This window comes from Arachis hypogaea, chromosome 14 (genome assembly GCF_003086295.3).
Source record: "Arachis hypogaea cultivar Tifrunner chromosome 14, arahy.Tifrunner.gnm2.J5K5, whole genome shotgun sequence".
NCBI classification, from domain to species: domain Eukaryota; kingdom Viridiplantae; phylum Streptophyta; class Magnoliopsida; order Fabales; family Fabaceae; genus Arachis; species Arachis hypogaea.
In genome coordinates, this window is record NC_092049.1 from 117,437,142 (window position 1) to 117,454,417 (window position 17,276).

General features: G+C 38.6%; 1 protein-coding gene across 1 annotated transcript; it reads right to left on the reverse strand.

Moving 5' to 3' along the window:
- Nucleotides 1-13,442: 13,442 nt before the first annotated feature.
- LOC112742996 (protein MAINTENANCE OF MERISTEMS-like) lies at nucleotides 13,443-17,225 on the reverse strand. The gene is made up of 3 exons (XM_072214684.1): nucleotides 15,149-17,225; nucleotides 14,979-15,066; nucleotides 13,443-14,899 (listed from the first exon to the last, which is right to left on the reverse strand). Exons 1-3 carry the CDS (start codon nucleotides 15,850-15,852, stop codon nucleotides 13,634-13,636), a joined length of 2,058 nt encoding a protein of 685 aa, XP_072070785.1. The 5' UTR covers nucleotides 15,853-17,225; the 3' UTR covers nucleotides 13,443-13,633.
- Nucleotides 17,226-17,276: the final 51 nt, after the last annotated feature.

Consider the following 17,276-nt stretch of genomic DNA (forward strand, 5'->3'; position numbering starts at 1 on the left):
TTCTATATATATATCTATATATATATATATATATATATATATATATATATATATATATGTTCTTTTTCTTTTTTTTTTATTATTTTTTTTAAAGTATATACAAACGTATCAATGCATCTAGTTTTACTTATAGTGCATGAATATGTACCCAATTCTCAATATTTTTAACAAAAATAAAATTACACTTTTACCTCAACCAATGTCCCAAGTTTTCCATACCCAAATGATACACACCTTCACTAGCCTAAGCTAATCAAAGATCCAAATTAAGGGACATTTATTATTTTTCACTTAGGGGTAGTGATGTGCTAAAATTAAGAACAAAAGCGATTAAATAGGCTCAAAATTGGCTAACAATAGTTGATGAAAGGTAGGCTATTTGGGTAAGTGAGCTAAATAAAATGATGGCCTCAATCATATAAATGCATGTATACATGGAATAATGGACATAAAGAATTAAACAAATCAAAGATTACAATCATAGAAAAAAATAATGCACACAAGAATGAAAAATAAGTGGTTATAAGATGTAACCACACAATTGGACTCAAAACTCACATGCTTGTGTTCTTAACTCAAAAGCCATGTTCCAAAATAACTTCTTCAAGCAAGTTCAACAAGAAAAAATTTTTTAAATTGGTAAGGTGCCCTAAAAACAGTTTTTCTTGGAAAAAAAATCATCACCCTAACCAAGTAATCCTAACATAAAAAGAAATGGTGAAATATGTACAAATTCTAACTAACATGCAACTTATCATGCAATGCAACAACTAGCTAACCAAAGAAAATTAAGAATTAGTGTTGAAAAAGGAAGTTGTTACCCATGGAGATCGGTCGGACGACCTCCCCACACTTGAAGATTGCACCGTCCTCGGTGCATGCAAAAAAGAGTAAAGTAGATGGGTTGCTACAATTGATGAGCTTCTTCAAAAGGTTGTGCGGATGAACTTGTTTGTTGCCCCCATTTGAAGCTTAGCCTTTCCCTTTTGGTGGCCAACCTAAAAGGAAAGAAAAAGAAAGAGAATTAATCCTACAACAAAGATAGCAAAGCAAGTATAACATAGGCGGGGGCTAATGCCAAATAAGAGTAAGGTTCTCACTACATGTTAGCTATGCATGTAAGTGAGAGAGCAATATAGGCAAATGGCATATCAATTAATACTTGATGCAAGAGGAAAGTCAAAGCATAAGTGAATAACATGAAGCGCATGTCGAGCATCAAGTTCAAACAACAATTAACACAAACAAGATTAGTGATAAGCATGAGAGCATTTGGTTCCATCCTAACTCACTGATGATGAGGTATAAAAACAAGGGATCATGAGTCAGGAAGGACTAAAGCACTAATCTTGTGTGTAGAGCAAATATTACAATTAATACCAAACAAGTCATGAAGCACCAAGAGTAACCAAGAAATTCTCAACAATTGAGTAAAATAATTCAACACCAATATTAAAATAAGAAACTTAGAAAATAAAAGGAAAAACAAGTTACAAAAATAAAATTAAAATGCAATGAATGAAAACAAGGAAATGCAATAAAAGAAATGGAAGAAAAGAAAAAAAATTATTTATTTTTTTATCAGTATTTTATTTATTATTATTTTATATATATATATTTTTAAAAAAAATTTTTTAAAAGAAAAAAAAAATTTTCCAAGAGAGGAAGAAGAAAAAAAAGTAGAAAGAAAGAAGAAGAAAAGAAGAAAGAAGGAGAAAGGAGAAATGAGAAAAACAGGGTGCAAATCCGCGCATATGCGCCATGCGTGCTTAGGCGCGGATGCGGCAGGGACAATTGGCGCGTACGGGCCATGCGTGCTTACGCGCGGATGCGGCAGGGACAATCGGCGCGTACGCGCCATGCATGCTTACGCGCGGATTACCTGGCACAAAGTAGGCATAAAGTGGGCACAACTCTCGCGTTTTAGTACTAGGAGTTGTGAAACCACGTCGACGCCCACGCGCACAGCGCGCTTGCACGCCGATGCCCTTTTTTTTTTTTTGAAAAATAGGGCATTCTCCTAATCTATAAGAATTCTAAAACAATCAAAAATCAAATTTAACAACAAATCTTTTTTGGTTTTTCAAGAATTTTCAAATACACTAGAAACAAAACTTATAATACAAGCAAAACACTACTCAACAACAACTAAGCTACAACTTAAGGCATAAATCTAAGCAAACAAACTAACAACCAAAATATTAAAACAAGAGTATGCAAAGAAGAAAACTACCTAACAATGGCAACCCAATTCATCCATTGATTATATTTACAAGAGAATGGAAAGAGTTTACCATGGTGGGGTATCTCCCACCTAGCACTTTTATTTTAAGTCCTTAAGTTGGACATTTGGTGGAATCCTTGCTATGGTGGATTATGCTTGAATTCATCTTGGAATCCCCACCATTGTTTGCATCTCCAATGTCCACCGGGATCCCAAATTAGACGCCCAAGGCCTTCAAGTAAGCTTAGGTAGATGACAAGGCCCCAAGAGTATTGGTTGTTGAAATGAATTCCGGGGTCCCAAATCTTGTTCTTGCACCCATCTTCTTGTTGACTACTATAGTTAAATCCGGGTGACAAGGTTTATGAATTCTCAATTGAACATCCAAAAATTCTCCTAGACCCATGCAATTTGGTTTTACATCAACCATTGCCATTCAACTTTGAGCATGCAACCATCATGGACTTAGAGTGATGTGTCCAACCACTACACAACTCTCTCTTACTCTTGACTCCACAAAGAGCTCTAAGTTGTCCATCCGTCTCAAGCAAACCATATTCAAGTGAGAAGTTAAAGCTTAAGGATAAGAATTTTACCCACTTGAATGTTGTGTTGGATGGTGATTTAGGAAGGGGTAGTTCCAATGATCTTGCAAGTTCCACTCCCTTGTACTCTTCCATGATTACTTCCACCTCTTTACAACTTTTCTCAACTTCAACCCCTTCCTCTTGGTGGCTCTCTTCCAATTCAATCTCTTCTTCATTGCCTACCAACGGCATGGGAGGTTGGACATCTTCTTCTTTGATCTGAATTTCAAGCCCAATAGGAGAGGATTCAATTGTAGATAAGAAATTCTCAATGATTGAATCCATCTCTTGATCAACCTCTTCCAATCTTTCATCACTCATACTATGCCTTGGAGGTTGCGCATTATCTTCCTCAACATCATTTTCAAGTTCAATGGAAGAAAGTCCAACAACTTCCACAAGATCATCAACAATATTACTTGGTGTGGAAGTGTTCTCAAGCTTGAAATCCACCTTTTGTTTAACTTCCTCTAACTCTTCAACCACTTCTTCTTCTTCAACAATCTCTTCCTCCTCCACTTGTTGCAAGACATACCCCATCTCCTTGTCCTCATGCTGGGATTCTAAAATCTCCTTCATACTCCACTCTTCGGTTGATTTCTCACATTCATCCGTGGAGGTGCTTTGCTTGTTGCATGAGTCCCATGAGTCCAAGGCGGCTTTAATTTTGGCAAGGTTGGCCGTGATAACTTCATTTATTCTTTGGGCTTCCTCTTGCTCCTTTTGATGGATTATTGCTTGAAGCCGATCCATTGCTTCCTTGAGACGATCCATTGGCTCTTGTTCCACTTGGCTAGTATAAGTAGGATCATATTGCTCTTGGATTGATGGATATGGGTGTTCTTCCATAGAGGGTTGTGGTGAAAAGGGAAATTCATTTTGTGGTTGAAAGTTATCATACATGGGAGGTAATTCATCTTGGTAATAGTATAGAGGTGGTGGTTCTTGAGGGTATTGGTGGTGGAATTGGGGTGGTTCTTCATATGGTTCATACGGTTCACAAGGTGGTTGGTATGGTGGGTAAGGATTAGGGTCATATGGAGGTGTTTGGTGAAAAGGGGCTTGTGAGTAAGGTGGTTCAAAATTATGTTGAAGAGGTGGTTCATAGGCATATGGTGGTGGTTGTTGACAATCACAATAAAGGTCACCACATCCATTAGATTGATATGCATTAGGATTAGAATTATACCCATAAGAAACCGGAGGTTGTTGTTGCCAACAGGAGTGATTAATTCCTTGAGGCTCCTCCCATCTTTGATTGCTCCATCCTTGATGCATGTCACCATTGTAGTTCCCATTTCCTACAACATAATTTGAGCCAAACTCATAGCCAAAGTGAGGATGAGAATTCATAATAGCAAATAAAAACAAAAGCTAACAAAAATAAGCAACAAAGTCCTAAAGCTAACAAAAACTAACAAATAAGCAAAAGGCAAACATATTTACAATATTCACAATAGCCAATAATATAACACCATTGTAATTCTCCGACAACGGCGCTATTTAGATGAGTGAATTCTTTGACGGTATAGAATTTCTTCAAATGAATGAATTCTCGTTGCAAGTATCGTTCTAAATCAACAAACAATTCTCACATAAAAAAAATATTGGTTGTCACAAGTACAAACCCAAAAGAAAATTAACCGAAGTATTTGAACTCCGGGTCGTCTCACAAGGAATTGCAATGAAGTGCTCAATTATTGGCTATGAAAATGCAAGGGGGGTTTGATTTTTTATAGTTTGATAAGAAAAGTAACCAACAAGAAAGTAAATAATAAGAACTAATAAAATAAAAGAAAAGAATTCTTGGCTAGACATAGGTAATTGAGATCACCATCCTTGTCTACAAACCAAATATTAACAATTATGAGGAACCAAGCTCATTAAGTTTACTTCTATACTTGAAGTATATCAAATGGCTTAATTAACATCAACCCATAAGTCCCAACCTATCTACTAATTAGATTAGTAGTGGGTTAGTGTCAATGGATATCAAATTGACCACCAAGGATTTTCAAATCACCAATTCAATGAGACCTAATGACTCAAGATCACTCAATTCCCTTAGCCTAGGCCAAGAGTTAAGAAAACTACTCAAAAACTAGTGGAAGCATTTTAACAAACACACCTAGAGTGCAAGAAAATTAAACATCACCACATACCAAAATTAACAAGATCCATAACTATCATCAACGAAAAATCAACAATAACAATAGAGGTAACATAAAAGAGACATAGAAACATGAAATTGCATTCAAAGAAATCAAGATTCAACAATGGTTCATAAACATAAAAATGGCAAAATAGGGAAATTAACAACAAGAACTAGAAGAACAAAGGTGTAACAACAAGAAATTAAAAGAGAAAACTAAATCAAAACAAGAATTGAAAGATGAATTTGAGAGAATTAAACCTAAACTACCCTAAATTCTAGAGAGAAGGGAGAGCTTCTCTCTCTAGAATTCTAACCTAAAACATGATGAAAACTAAACTATGACTACTTCGTTCATTCCCTCCTCAATCCTTGGGTTCAATAGCATCAGAAATGAGTTGGATTGGGCCAAAAATGAGCTAGAAATCGCCCCCAACGAGTTGCTTAAAGTGGACCCACGCTGCTCCATCGGCGCGCACGCGTACAGTGCGTGTGTGCGTCCCTAGACGTTAGGAAACTATGGTAAATTTTATATCATTTTGAAGCCTCGGATGTTAGCTTTCCAACGCAACTGGAATTGCCTCATTTGAACCTCTGTAGCTCAAGTTATGGTCAATTGAGTGCGAAGAGGTCAGACTTGACAGCTTTGCAGTTCCTTCATTTCTTCATGAGTTCTCCCACTTTGCATGCTTTTCTCCTCGCTTCTTCCATCCAATACTTGCCTTATGAACCTGAAATCACTCATCAAACATATCAAGGCATCGAATGGAATTAAAGTGAGTTAAATTTATCTATTTTAAGGTCTAAAAAGCATGTTTTCACACTTAAGCACAAATTCAGGGAGTTTATTGAATAAATGTGAGAAAAGGTGATAAAGTCCCCCAAATTAAGCACAAGATAAACCACAAAATCGGGATTTATCAAAGGGTTCAAGGTTTCGAGGGACAAGCACGACAGACGACTTGACAGAGAACGATGATGGACGGTGGGCAAAGCACAACTGAGTCAGATTAGGGGTTGGAGCACGACGACTCGACGAGCATGACGAAGAAGTTGGCGACTGGAGAATGAGGAGAGGGGCTGTAGTACGACGAATAGATGAAGATCTTGAGTGTGACAGATGACAACAGTGAGAAAATGTCGATGATGGTGGCAGTGGAGGAGGCTAGGGTTTTTTTTGAGGGAAATGTTCTTTATTTTGAGAAATTGAGAATGATGAGAAGAGAAGAGTGAAGACCAACTGCATTTCAAAGTTTTCTTTTTTTTTTTAAATCAACTAAACGATGTCGTTTTTGAAAAATTGGCCGGGTTTCGATTCGGTTCAACCAACTTCAACGGTTTTTTAGTAATTTTTTATTTTATGGTTTTATTTGTTGAACCGAACTATAATTGTTTCTAGTTCTCAGTTGAATCGGTCTTATCAGTCAGTCCGTCCGATTTTCAAAACCATAGTGACATCTTATTTAAATTACCTTTGACAAGCTATGTAAATACTCCATCACATACATGTATTTTTTAATTCTAATTCATAAAAATATGTCTAAAATCTTTGTTAACTTAAACATCAAAATTTCTTGCAGATCATTTCAAAAATGTTGGACAACTTTGCCTCACTAAGGCTTAGTTTGGTAAAGCTTTTACTTTTCAAAAGTAGCTTATAAAAGCTAACTTTTAAAAGATGGCTTTATAAAAGTTGTAGCATTTATGTTTGGTAAATCAAATTAAAAATAGCTTTCAATAAACACAAGCAACAACAATTACGTTTGGTAAAATAACTTTTAAAATTTAAAAGTACTATAATAGACATAAATGCAAACATTAAATTTGAAAATTAGTTAACATATGAGGTTATATTAGACTTTTAAATTTTAAAAAGTACAAGCTAACTTTAAAAAGCTTCTTGTTAGGTACTTTCAAAAGCACTCCTAACTTTTAAAAGCTGCAAGTACAAGCACTTGAACTTTTTAATTTACCAAACGCAAAATGAGGTGATTGTGCTTTTTAAAAGTACAAGCACCTCTCCAAAAAGCTTTACCAAACCAAGCCTAAAAAAAACGTTGAAACTCTCACCAGAAAAAATCTAGACCTCATGTCCAGACTTAATTCTTTTAAATTTCAAGTAACCTTTAAAACAGACATAAAAACAATTTTCTTCCCTAATAATAAACAGTGAAATGCCCTTGGAAAAAAATAGAGAAGATTTTAACTTGATAATAATAGAGTTGAATTTTCAACTTATTTTAGTCCTAGTTTTTTTCTTAATATACAATTTATATTCATATATATTATGTAGGTAGTCTTTCCATACATACATATACATGGGCAATAATAGTCTGTTAATTAACTTAAAAAACTAAAAAAGCATAGAAAGTCAGATTAACTTAGACATGTTTACAAAATTGTCCTCATCGATCAATTATCATGGCATAAGCATAACTTCTCCTTTTCTGAAAAAAAAAAAAAAAACAAATGAAACATTTAAACATTGTATTCCAATATAGATAAAAAAATTTCTAAAAGAACATATTTTATCATTTTTTTTTCTTTGAATGTTGACAATTCCAAGACTCTGAATTAATGCTCAATAATAACAAATAAATAAATAAAGAAGTGAAGTGAGGCGACTGAGCTGCAAATTGTGTTATCAAGAACAGTGATAGCACTCTCCATATTTGGGATATATGCGTCTCCAGAAGACCAGAGGCACCGCATCTTTGCCCAACCAACCTTCATTTTCATGCTTCGATCAATCACTTCATTGTAAATTTTTATTATTATTATCATAAGAGTGAACTAATAAAAATGTCATAAAAAAGTTTAGCCATTAACAAAAATATAACGAAAGGATAGATACAACAATAATATTTTTAAAAATTTTAAAATATGACAAAACTATTTCGGTGTAAAAACTAGTTATTTGAATGATTGATGACCGATAAAGAATTTTAAATTATGGAGGGATGCTTTGTTCTTAAGATAAATATAGACCGACAATGTTATTTGTTTCATTTTTATTTTGCTATTTTTTTTCTTTTCAATAGTTTAAACCCTCACAAAGATCAAATAAAAAATGAATTAAGGAGACTCGAGTATAAGACCACACACATCACAAAAGACACAACATAAAATACTATTAAAACTAAAATATCAAGAAAACAACACAAATATTACAAATATCAACGTAAGCAAGTGTGACCAAAAACATATAAAATACAATTAATACAACTGTTCTGTTGGATAGACAATAAAAAATTTAAATAACGTGAATAATAGACTACAAAAATCAGCCATCACCAACGATGCAGCGCAATTGTAGGATAAGTCTACACTAAAACTCAATGAAGAGTGCAACCGCCCACTTTATCTACACACTCATGATAATTTTTTTTGTTATTTGTTCGAGATTCATGTCAATTATATAACTATTACTCTATTACCATATAATTGATTATTAAATGATCCTTTTATTATATAAACTAAAGTGTATATTATTTTAAATTTATAAATAATTAGAATATATATTTTATAAATAAAAAAAATAGTGTTATTTAGACATCTGTTCAAAAAGTAAAAGAAAGAAGTGTCATTCTCTCATAAAAATCAAATGAGATCATCATAAACAATTTTTGACTCCTAAGATAATAATAAACAACTCAAGCGGGAGGACGTTGTGAACATGTTAGGATTGATAGAAATAAAAAAAGAGGTGGTTACTAAGTTTGATGTAACACAAGTTTAGAAAAATGGTGTAGTGGGTTGAAATTGTGAGTGCTGAAGGTGCTTCTAGAGGTGTATCGTTTATATAGGATGATATGATGTTTAGGTTGGATAACTGCTACTAAAAGGAGAGAGGATTGTGTACAAGAGAAAAACAATGTACTCTATGGGAAGAATTGAATTTGTTCACACTTTAGGATCTTCTTAGAATGGCGAAGGAGGAATGGCGGGATTTAGGAGAGATTCGTTTTACTTGAATGTTGGCGGATTTGACGGTACCTTTGAGTATATGGCATAAGGAGAAGTTTGGTGATATTGAGTTGAGGATACAACAACTGGAGGGTGGAATTAGGGAATTTGTGGTGCACTTGGTTGTTGGTCTATAATAAATCATGGTATATTCTAAGAACTATTAAACAACTTTTTGAGAGTTGAATAAGTGCATTTTTCGAAAAAGAAGAATGTAATAGGTGATTGTTTAATTTTTTTGGTTATTGTTTGGAGTTTCTTGACCGAAAAAAAAATGATAGAATCTTCAAAAATCAAGAAGTATTGCGGGAATAATTATCAGGTCGATTAGGACTTTAGTAGCTATAAGAGTGGAGTGATTTTGGACTCTTTTTTTGGTTGTTGATAGTACTGTCGGATATGTCAGGATTTACTCGTAGTTTTCTTATCTTGTTCTATTTGCTTTGTTGTTTCACCTTATTGTGTTGAGCTTTTGATTAAAAAAAAAACAACCAATATCAAACATGAATAACTTAAATAGTAAGATTTATAAATAAAAAATATGGACAATAGAATTCAACCACTATTGCTATATATATATATATATATATATGACCATCAAAATTTATTATTTTTTGTCATCAATTAATCATTAATATTTAAAAGTATAAGTTAAAATATGTTAGTTGAATTATTAAACTAAAAAAATTGAATTAATAACTAAAAATAATGACCAAAAATAATAAATTTTAATAATTTTTTAATATTTTTCTATATTATTCTACTAACTTTTTAACAAAGTGATTAACAAATAGTAAATTTGTTTACTAACATGACAAACGAACAAACATTTTGACATTAATATAACCCAATTGAAAAAAAAATAATTTAATTAAAATTTTGATAAAATTATAGGAAGAAATAGAATAATTAAATTTTTTAATATTCATAAAATATAGAAAAAATATAAATAAATAACTTTTAATCAACTAAATTTAAATATAGAATAATTTTATATTTTTTTTAAAAAATAAATAATTATTAATTAATGATAATTTAAAAAATCAGGATTACTGACAAATTGGCTGGTTGAGTGTTGATCACCTAGCAAAGTTGTAAAATATAAAATGGTTAATAAATAGGGCAAAAAAAAAATGGTTAATAAATAGTGTCACTTAGCTTTTTCAAATATGTTGTAAATACGTTTTCCTCCAAATATATATAAGGGTAAAAAACCCAAATAAACCAAGGAGAGATCAAAATTACCTAAATCCGCCAAATCAAAAATCTTCACCTGTATCCACCAGGACCAATTATTATGTAATTCGAATCAATAAGATTCGAATTATGATCTCAAGTAATTCGAATTGATTTCATTCGAATTATATGCAAGCAAGAGTTAAAGTAATTCGAATCAATATGATTCGAATTACTATGAAGGTAAGAACATAAGGTAATTCGAATGAAGTTGTGTCGAAATATATATGAAGAATTCGAGTCTTATTAATTCGAATTACTAGGTTAGTTTGTGTTTCAACATAATTCGAAACAAATTGTTTCGAATTATAAGTAACAAACTTGAGTTTAGTTAGTTCGAATTACTAGGCTAGGTTGTGATAATTCGAAACAAATTGTTCCGAATTATATATATATAGCACGAACCAGGGCTATATATATGTGCTGTGAACTCATGATGCTGTGAACAAAGTGGGGAGATGGCTAGTGAGGAGAGTTTCCTAGTGTTGGTACATTATAGAGGGTCGATTAAGAGAAAAACTCGATCCGGGGTGAAGTTCACTGATAAGGATCCACTATGTATTATCGTGACGCCAACAACCACCTACGATGCTCTTGTTAGCTGTGTGCTGGATAAGCTTGGTCTCGAAGGAGTTAAAAGGGTCAAGAAGTTTTTCTACCGCATTCCAACAGCGGTGCTCCATGACACCGTGAAGTTTGATTGTTCCACAATCGGCAGTAACGAGGACTTGCAGGTTATGTTTCTTTGTCGTAGGCAGTTTCCCGAGGTAAGGACACCAGAGTTGTTGGCTAAGTTGGTTGATGTGGTATCTAGCTCGGGTGGTTCAAACCGGAATGCGAATACTATAGCCGCAGTTGCCGGGTCGAGCTCGAGACCTGCTGTTGCTTCGTCCTCTGCTCCTGTGTATGAGCCACCAATGCAGCCTGTTGCGTCCCCTTCGTTTGCCGTCGATCTGGGCGGCAATGTTGGAGATGAGGTTCGGCATGGGGAACATATTCCCACCGAGGTACATTGTCCCACACCGGCTGGTGTTGGTGATGGTTTGTTTGATGATCCAGATGACGATGACGTGGAGCCGGATTTGATCGCTGATGAAAGCGGCGATGATGTTGGAACTACTGTTCCGAGAAGGGCTACAGGTGGATCTAGTTCTGGCACACAGCAGTATCCACCCCATTTTTCCTCGTTGGACCTGGATGCCATGCGGTAGGACGAAAATGCTCTGCTGCCCTCAGGATTTGGCGCTAGAGATACCGAGGGGTCTGCCGGTGTGAACGAGTTTCAGGTTGGCCAACAATTTCAGGATAAAGATGAGGCGCTGTTCAATGTGAAGACGTACAGTATCCGCCGAGGGGTCCAGTACAAGGTCGTTGAGTCTGACTATCGGAGGTATGTGGGAAAGTGTTCTGAGTTTGGGAATGGGTGCACATGGCTCATTCGGATGAGTCTCCGACAGCGGAAGGGTATCTGGGAAGTGAAGCGATACAATGGTCCGCATACATGTCTCGCCAGCTCCATCTCCAGCGACCATAGGAGTTTGGACTACCATGTGATATCCACCTTCATTATGCCGATGGTTAGGGCTGATGCAGCTGTGAACATCAAGGTGCTTCAAAATGCCACGGTCGCACAATTTGGGTTCAGGCCAACGTACAGGAGGGTATGGATGGCGAAGCAGAAGGCCGTTGCCGTCATATATGGGGACTGGGACGAGTCGTACAACGAGCTCCCTAGGTGGGTTTTAGGAGTTCAGCTGACGATGCCTGGCACTGTAGCCGTCCTCAGGACTTGCCCTGTTCGAGTTGGGGGATAGGTTGACGAGTCTCAAGTTTATTTTCATAGGCTGTTCTGGACTTTCCCCCCTTGTATCCAGGCATTCCGTCATTGCAAGCCTTTGGTGAGTATTGATGGTACCCATCTATATGGGAAGTATGGGGGAACACTGCTAGTCGCCATTGCACAGGACGGAAACTCGAACATCCTCCCCGTGGCATTTGCACTAGTCGAGGGTGAGAATGCTGAGTCATGGTCTTTCTTTCTTTCCCACCTCCGTGAGCACGTGACACCTCAGCCGGGTCTGTTAGTTATTTCAGATAGGCATAATGGCATAAAGGCAGCACTCGAGGCTCCGGATGGGGGATGGCTACCCCCAGCTGCGTACCGGGCGTTCTGCATTCGACACGTTGCATCGAACTTTGCATTGACGTTCAAGGGAAAAGATGCCCGGAGGCTTCTTGTTAACGCCGCATATGCGAAGACTGAAGTGGAGTTCGACTACTGGTTTGACATTCTGCGCTCTGAGAATCCGGCAATGTGTGACTGGGCGAACCGAATCGAGTATTCGTTGTGGACACAGTACTGTGATGCGGGTCGGAGATTCGGGCACATGACGACCAATATTTCTGAATGTGTCAACTCAATCCTGAAGGGGGTAAGAAACCTCCCTGTTTGCTCGCTGGTGAAGGCCACATACGGAAGGCTAGCTGAGCTATTTGTCCGTAAGGGAAGGGAGGCCGAGGCTCAGATGGGTACTGGACAACAATTCAGTCAATACCTAGTAAAGTGTATCGAGGCCAACCTGAAGACAGCCAGGTGCTTCACGGTGACTGTTTACGACAGGGATAACTCGGAATACACCGTTGCTGAGACGACTCCGACAGGTTCATTCTCCCTTGGTACGTACAGGGTCTCATTAGGTTCTAAGACTTGTGATTGTGGATACTTCCAAGCACTTCATTTTCCCTGTCCACACGCACTGGCATGTTGTGCTTATTCACGACTTACATGGCAGCCCTACGTCCACGAGGTCTATCGCCTGAGTTCCGTTTTCGGTGTCTATCAGATGGGATTTACACCTCCCGTTCCAGAGGGTTTCTGGCCACCTTATGCAGGGCCAACCGTTATACCGGATCCGAATATGAGGCGTGCGCGGGAGGGTCGTCCAAGATCCACAAGAATCCGCACCAACATGGATGAAGCAGATCCGAACCGGCCAAAGAGATGTGGCCTCTGCAGGCAGCCAGGTCACACCAGGCGTAGTTGTCCACAAGGCGCAGGCCCCAGCGGGACTGCTGGAAATCAATAGGAGATTTCTTAATCTATTAGCACTTGTCTTCTACGTAAGTTAGCAACCATTGTGCTCCTTTGTACTAAGTTGTTTCCTATTAGTAATGAAACTTGTTATTCGTACCAAATATTTCTGCTGAATATGTTTTAAATGATTGAAATTAGTTTCTAAAACAAACAACATTACCGCGAGGGATGAATCATAATGAATAACATAACATGAAACTATATATCATAACAGAAAAGTGGAATACATCATAGTATATGACATAACAAAACAACAAAGTACATACCATAACATCAAATAACATAACTACAACATACATACAATAACAAAGATAACCAACCAATAAGGTAGACAGTATAAATATAACAACATGACATACACCACTATCCACAAATCATCTAAATAGGTGCGATCCAGTGCCGCAACGGCGTGGCACCCGTGTCCGGAAACTCCTCCGTATAAGTGGCTCCTCATCCTCAATAGACTCGTCGCTGTCATCCGGAACTGGCTGTATCGGGGTCACACGCGCAGCATCCGGGGGTCTGGATGATGACGGGCCGGCAACTGAATGTGACCCAACAGTCTGGGCCGATGCTGGGGTCCCACCCATGGCAAAAGGATGCGGGGGAGCTACCGTGGCAGGCTCGTTCAGATCTACATCCAGGGGTGGCTGTGTCCCTGTCGTCTGAACCCGTCCGGCTGCTGCCTCATCCTCCTGCATGATGGTCCGGATATCCTCAAGGAAATGCGGTCCACCAAACTCGGCCACAATGCCATCACTAGCAAGCAAGTCTCCAAACATCGAGCTCGGACTCACCCATGGAGTACTCTCCTGGAGGGTATGATCATCACCGGGAACACCTACGAAGTAATCTCCAAGACCTCCACCACCAAGCCCAGCATCAGTGTGTGTCGTCGGATCTCCCATACCAGATCCACCCGACCCACCCTCATGTCCGCCCCGATGGGCCCTATCAACCCCCGCAACATCACCTCCCATAGGCATCTGGGCACCCTCTCTAGCAGCACCCACTCTCCTCCTGCCTCCACGACCACGAACTCTCCCGCCACCCCTAACTGGGGGTTCGACGTCATCCATAGCAAGATCCGCCCCGATCCACTCCCGCTGGCTACGACGTGTCCCAACTTGAGCTCTCCGCTCAATACGACGTCTGTCGGGAACGTCCTCGACCCGGTCCATATCTGGAAGTCGACCTGCACCCCTCTGCGTAGCCTCATCTGGAATAGGAATACCTCTCGGATCCCCCAATAACATCTCCGGCGACAGAAACCTCTTTCCGTGCTGATACCACCATGTCAAGAAATCGTGTGATGGACCGGGGTCGGGGACGATATCAAACTGTAGAATGTGCTCCGCACGCTCCTGCCAGTGAACGTGCCAGTCAGCGTACTGTGCCGGGAACCAACGGTCACCTCCTCTCCCATCCTTCGACATCAAGAAGTCGATGTTCAAGGCGGGAGACGGTATGGGCTGAACGCCGCCAAACTGAGGTAAAACTCTATCAACCTGATGCCACTCCACAACCGCAAAGTAAATCAGGGACGTCCTGCACCGCCATAACATCGTATGCCGAGGCTCCAAGACCTCCGGATGTACAACCTGGATGACGTCTAGTGCGCTATAGGGCATCCATATGAACTGGAAAAATAAAAATTAAAAGGGTTGGACAATATAAACTGAAACCATGACTTGAAATACACATGTTCTGCGTACTTACCTGCCAAGGCTGTAACAAGTCAATCTTCAGGCGAGCCATCTGTACCCGAGGTCCCTTGTTGCTAATCCCAGGATTGTAACCAGACCATCTGCGTACGAGAAACATTAAAATTGGTTTCATAATCGAAAATAAATACGAGAAGAATATATAATACAAAACAACAACGGTACCTCGAGGCAAGGGGCCAGCTAATCTCATCATACCCAGATGGTCTAAGAGTGGGAAACCTCCAGAATATCCAAGACTGTAGTAACTGTAAAGGGCCAGCTAACTTCACCACATGTCTGTTGGCGACTCGGCACATGCACCTGTACAACCATGCAAGTGCCGCCGACCCCCAACTGTAGCGACCCATCTCCTCAAGCCGAGCAACATAAGGTAGCCATCTGATGTGTATACGATTGCCGGACTTGTCGGCAAAGAGCTGTGTGCCCAATAACATCATGATATAGGCCCGGACAAAGCGCCTAACTGTCTCCTCATCAGCCCCGTCTGGACACTCTACAAATGTCTCCTGAAACCAGGTGCAGTTGACTGCGAATTTCTGCACCTGGTTTTCGGGAGGTAAAACACCGAGCAACTCATGGAACCACTGCCAAGCAGGTCTCCCACCCTCAATATAAAGGTGGAAGTCTGTCAGGCAACCACTAACATAATCTCCGTCCACTGGCAACCCCAGCTGGTATGCGACGTCCTGAAGAGTGATGGTGCACTCTCCGAAAGGCATGTGGAAGGTGTGCGTCTCAGGCCGCCACCTCTCGACGAATGCGATGACTAGTGGCTCGTCTAGTCGGAACCATCTGTCATTCAGTCTCGCAAGATGGTACAATCCGGCCATCTGCAGGTACGGAACGTACCTCTCATCAAGACGCATCCCCTGCTGCCGCCTAACGCTGGATATGCAACGACGAGGCTGGCCAGTACATAAACCGCATAATTAGAAGAGATGCACAACCCACTAACATAAACAATATGTTTCATAAGGAACCAGAAAATAAAACGTCATGTGTAAAAGATAAATGAAACAAACGACCAACATTTTATACAGAAACCGCTCACTCAAACCTAGTGCAAATACCATTAACAAAAACAGATGCATGATCACATTTATCATAAACCACTACCATTAACCACTAAACCGCTAAACCGCTTAGTTAAACCGCTAACACTAAAATAAACCGCTATAAAAAACCATTAACAAAACCCACTACCATACACCACCAACTCAGACCACCCCCTAAACCGCTGACCATCACAAAAACCACTATCGAAAACAATTTGCACAAATCCCTTAAGAAAACCAATTTCAAATACCACTAACAAAAACCACTGGCCTAAACCGCTTGCTTAAACCGCTAACACTAAAATAAACCGCTATAAAAAACCATTATAAAAACCCACTACCATACACCACCAACTCAAAAAACCCCCTAAACCGCTAACCATCACTAAAACCACTATCCAAAACAATTAGCACAAACCGCTTAAAAAAACCAATCTCAAATACCACTAACAAAAACCAATAGCCTAAACCGCTTGCTTAAACCGCTAACACTAAAATAAACCGCTATAAAAAACCAGTAACAATAAACCACTAGCCTGCACCACTCTCCTAAACCACTATCCTAAACCACTAACAGTAACATAAACCATTATCAAAAACCATTAACAAATACCGTTATCATAAAACGCTAAACCATAAACCACTAACCTCGTCGTTGATGACACCGGCGATGTGCGCAACTCCATCCAAACGATAAAGTCTTCCCGGATCGTCCCCCATCGACAAAAAAAGGCGATCTCCTCTTACTCGTACGAAAGGTTGGTCGTTTTCTCTGGGATTTGGTGGGGTTAGAGAAAGACAAACTGATTCGAATGAACTTGGTTCGAACTCCTTTTATAGCCGAAACAGTTGTAATTCGAATCAACTTGATTCGAATTACTATGGAAACCGATTTTAACCCTAATTCGAATCAACTTGATTCGAACCTCTCTATCATAAACTTCTCCTAGTAATTCGAGTTAACTAAACTCGAAATAGGTTATGTAAATTCGAAACGTATTGATTCGAATTACATGATTTTTTGGATGACTATAATTCGAATCATATTGATTCGAATTACGTTCATTTGTTGCATGGAGGTAATTCGAATTATATCAATTCGAATTACTTGAGAGTCTAATTCGAATCTTATTGATTCGAATTACATAATAATTCGTCCTGGTTGATTCAGGTATGAATTTCTGGTTTGGCTGATTTCGGTAATTTTGATCTCTCCTTAGTATATATGGGTTTTT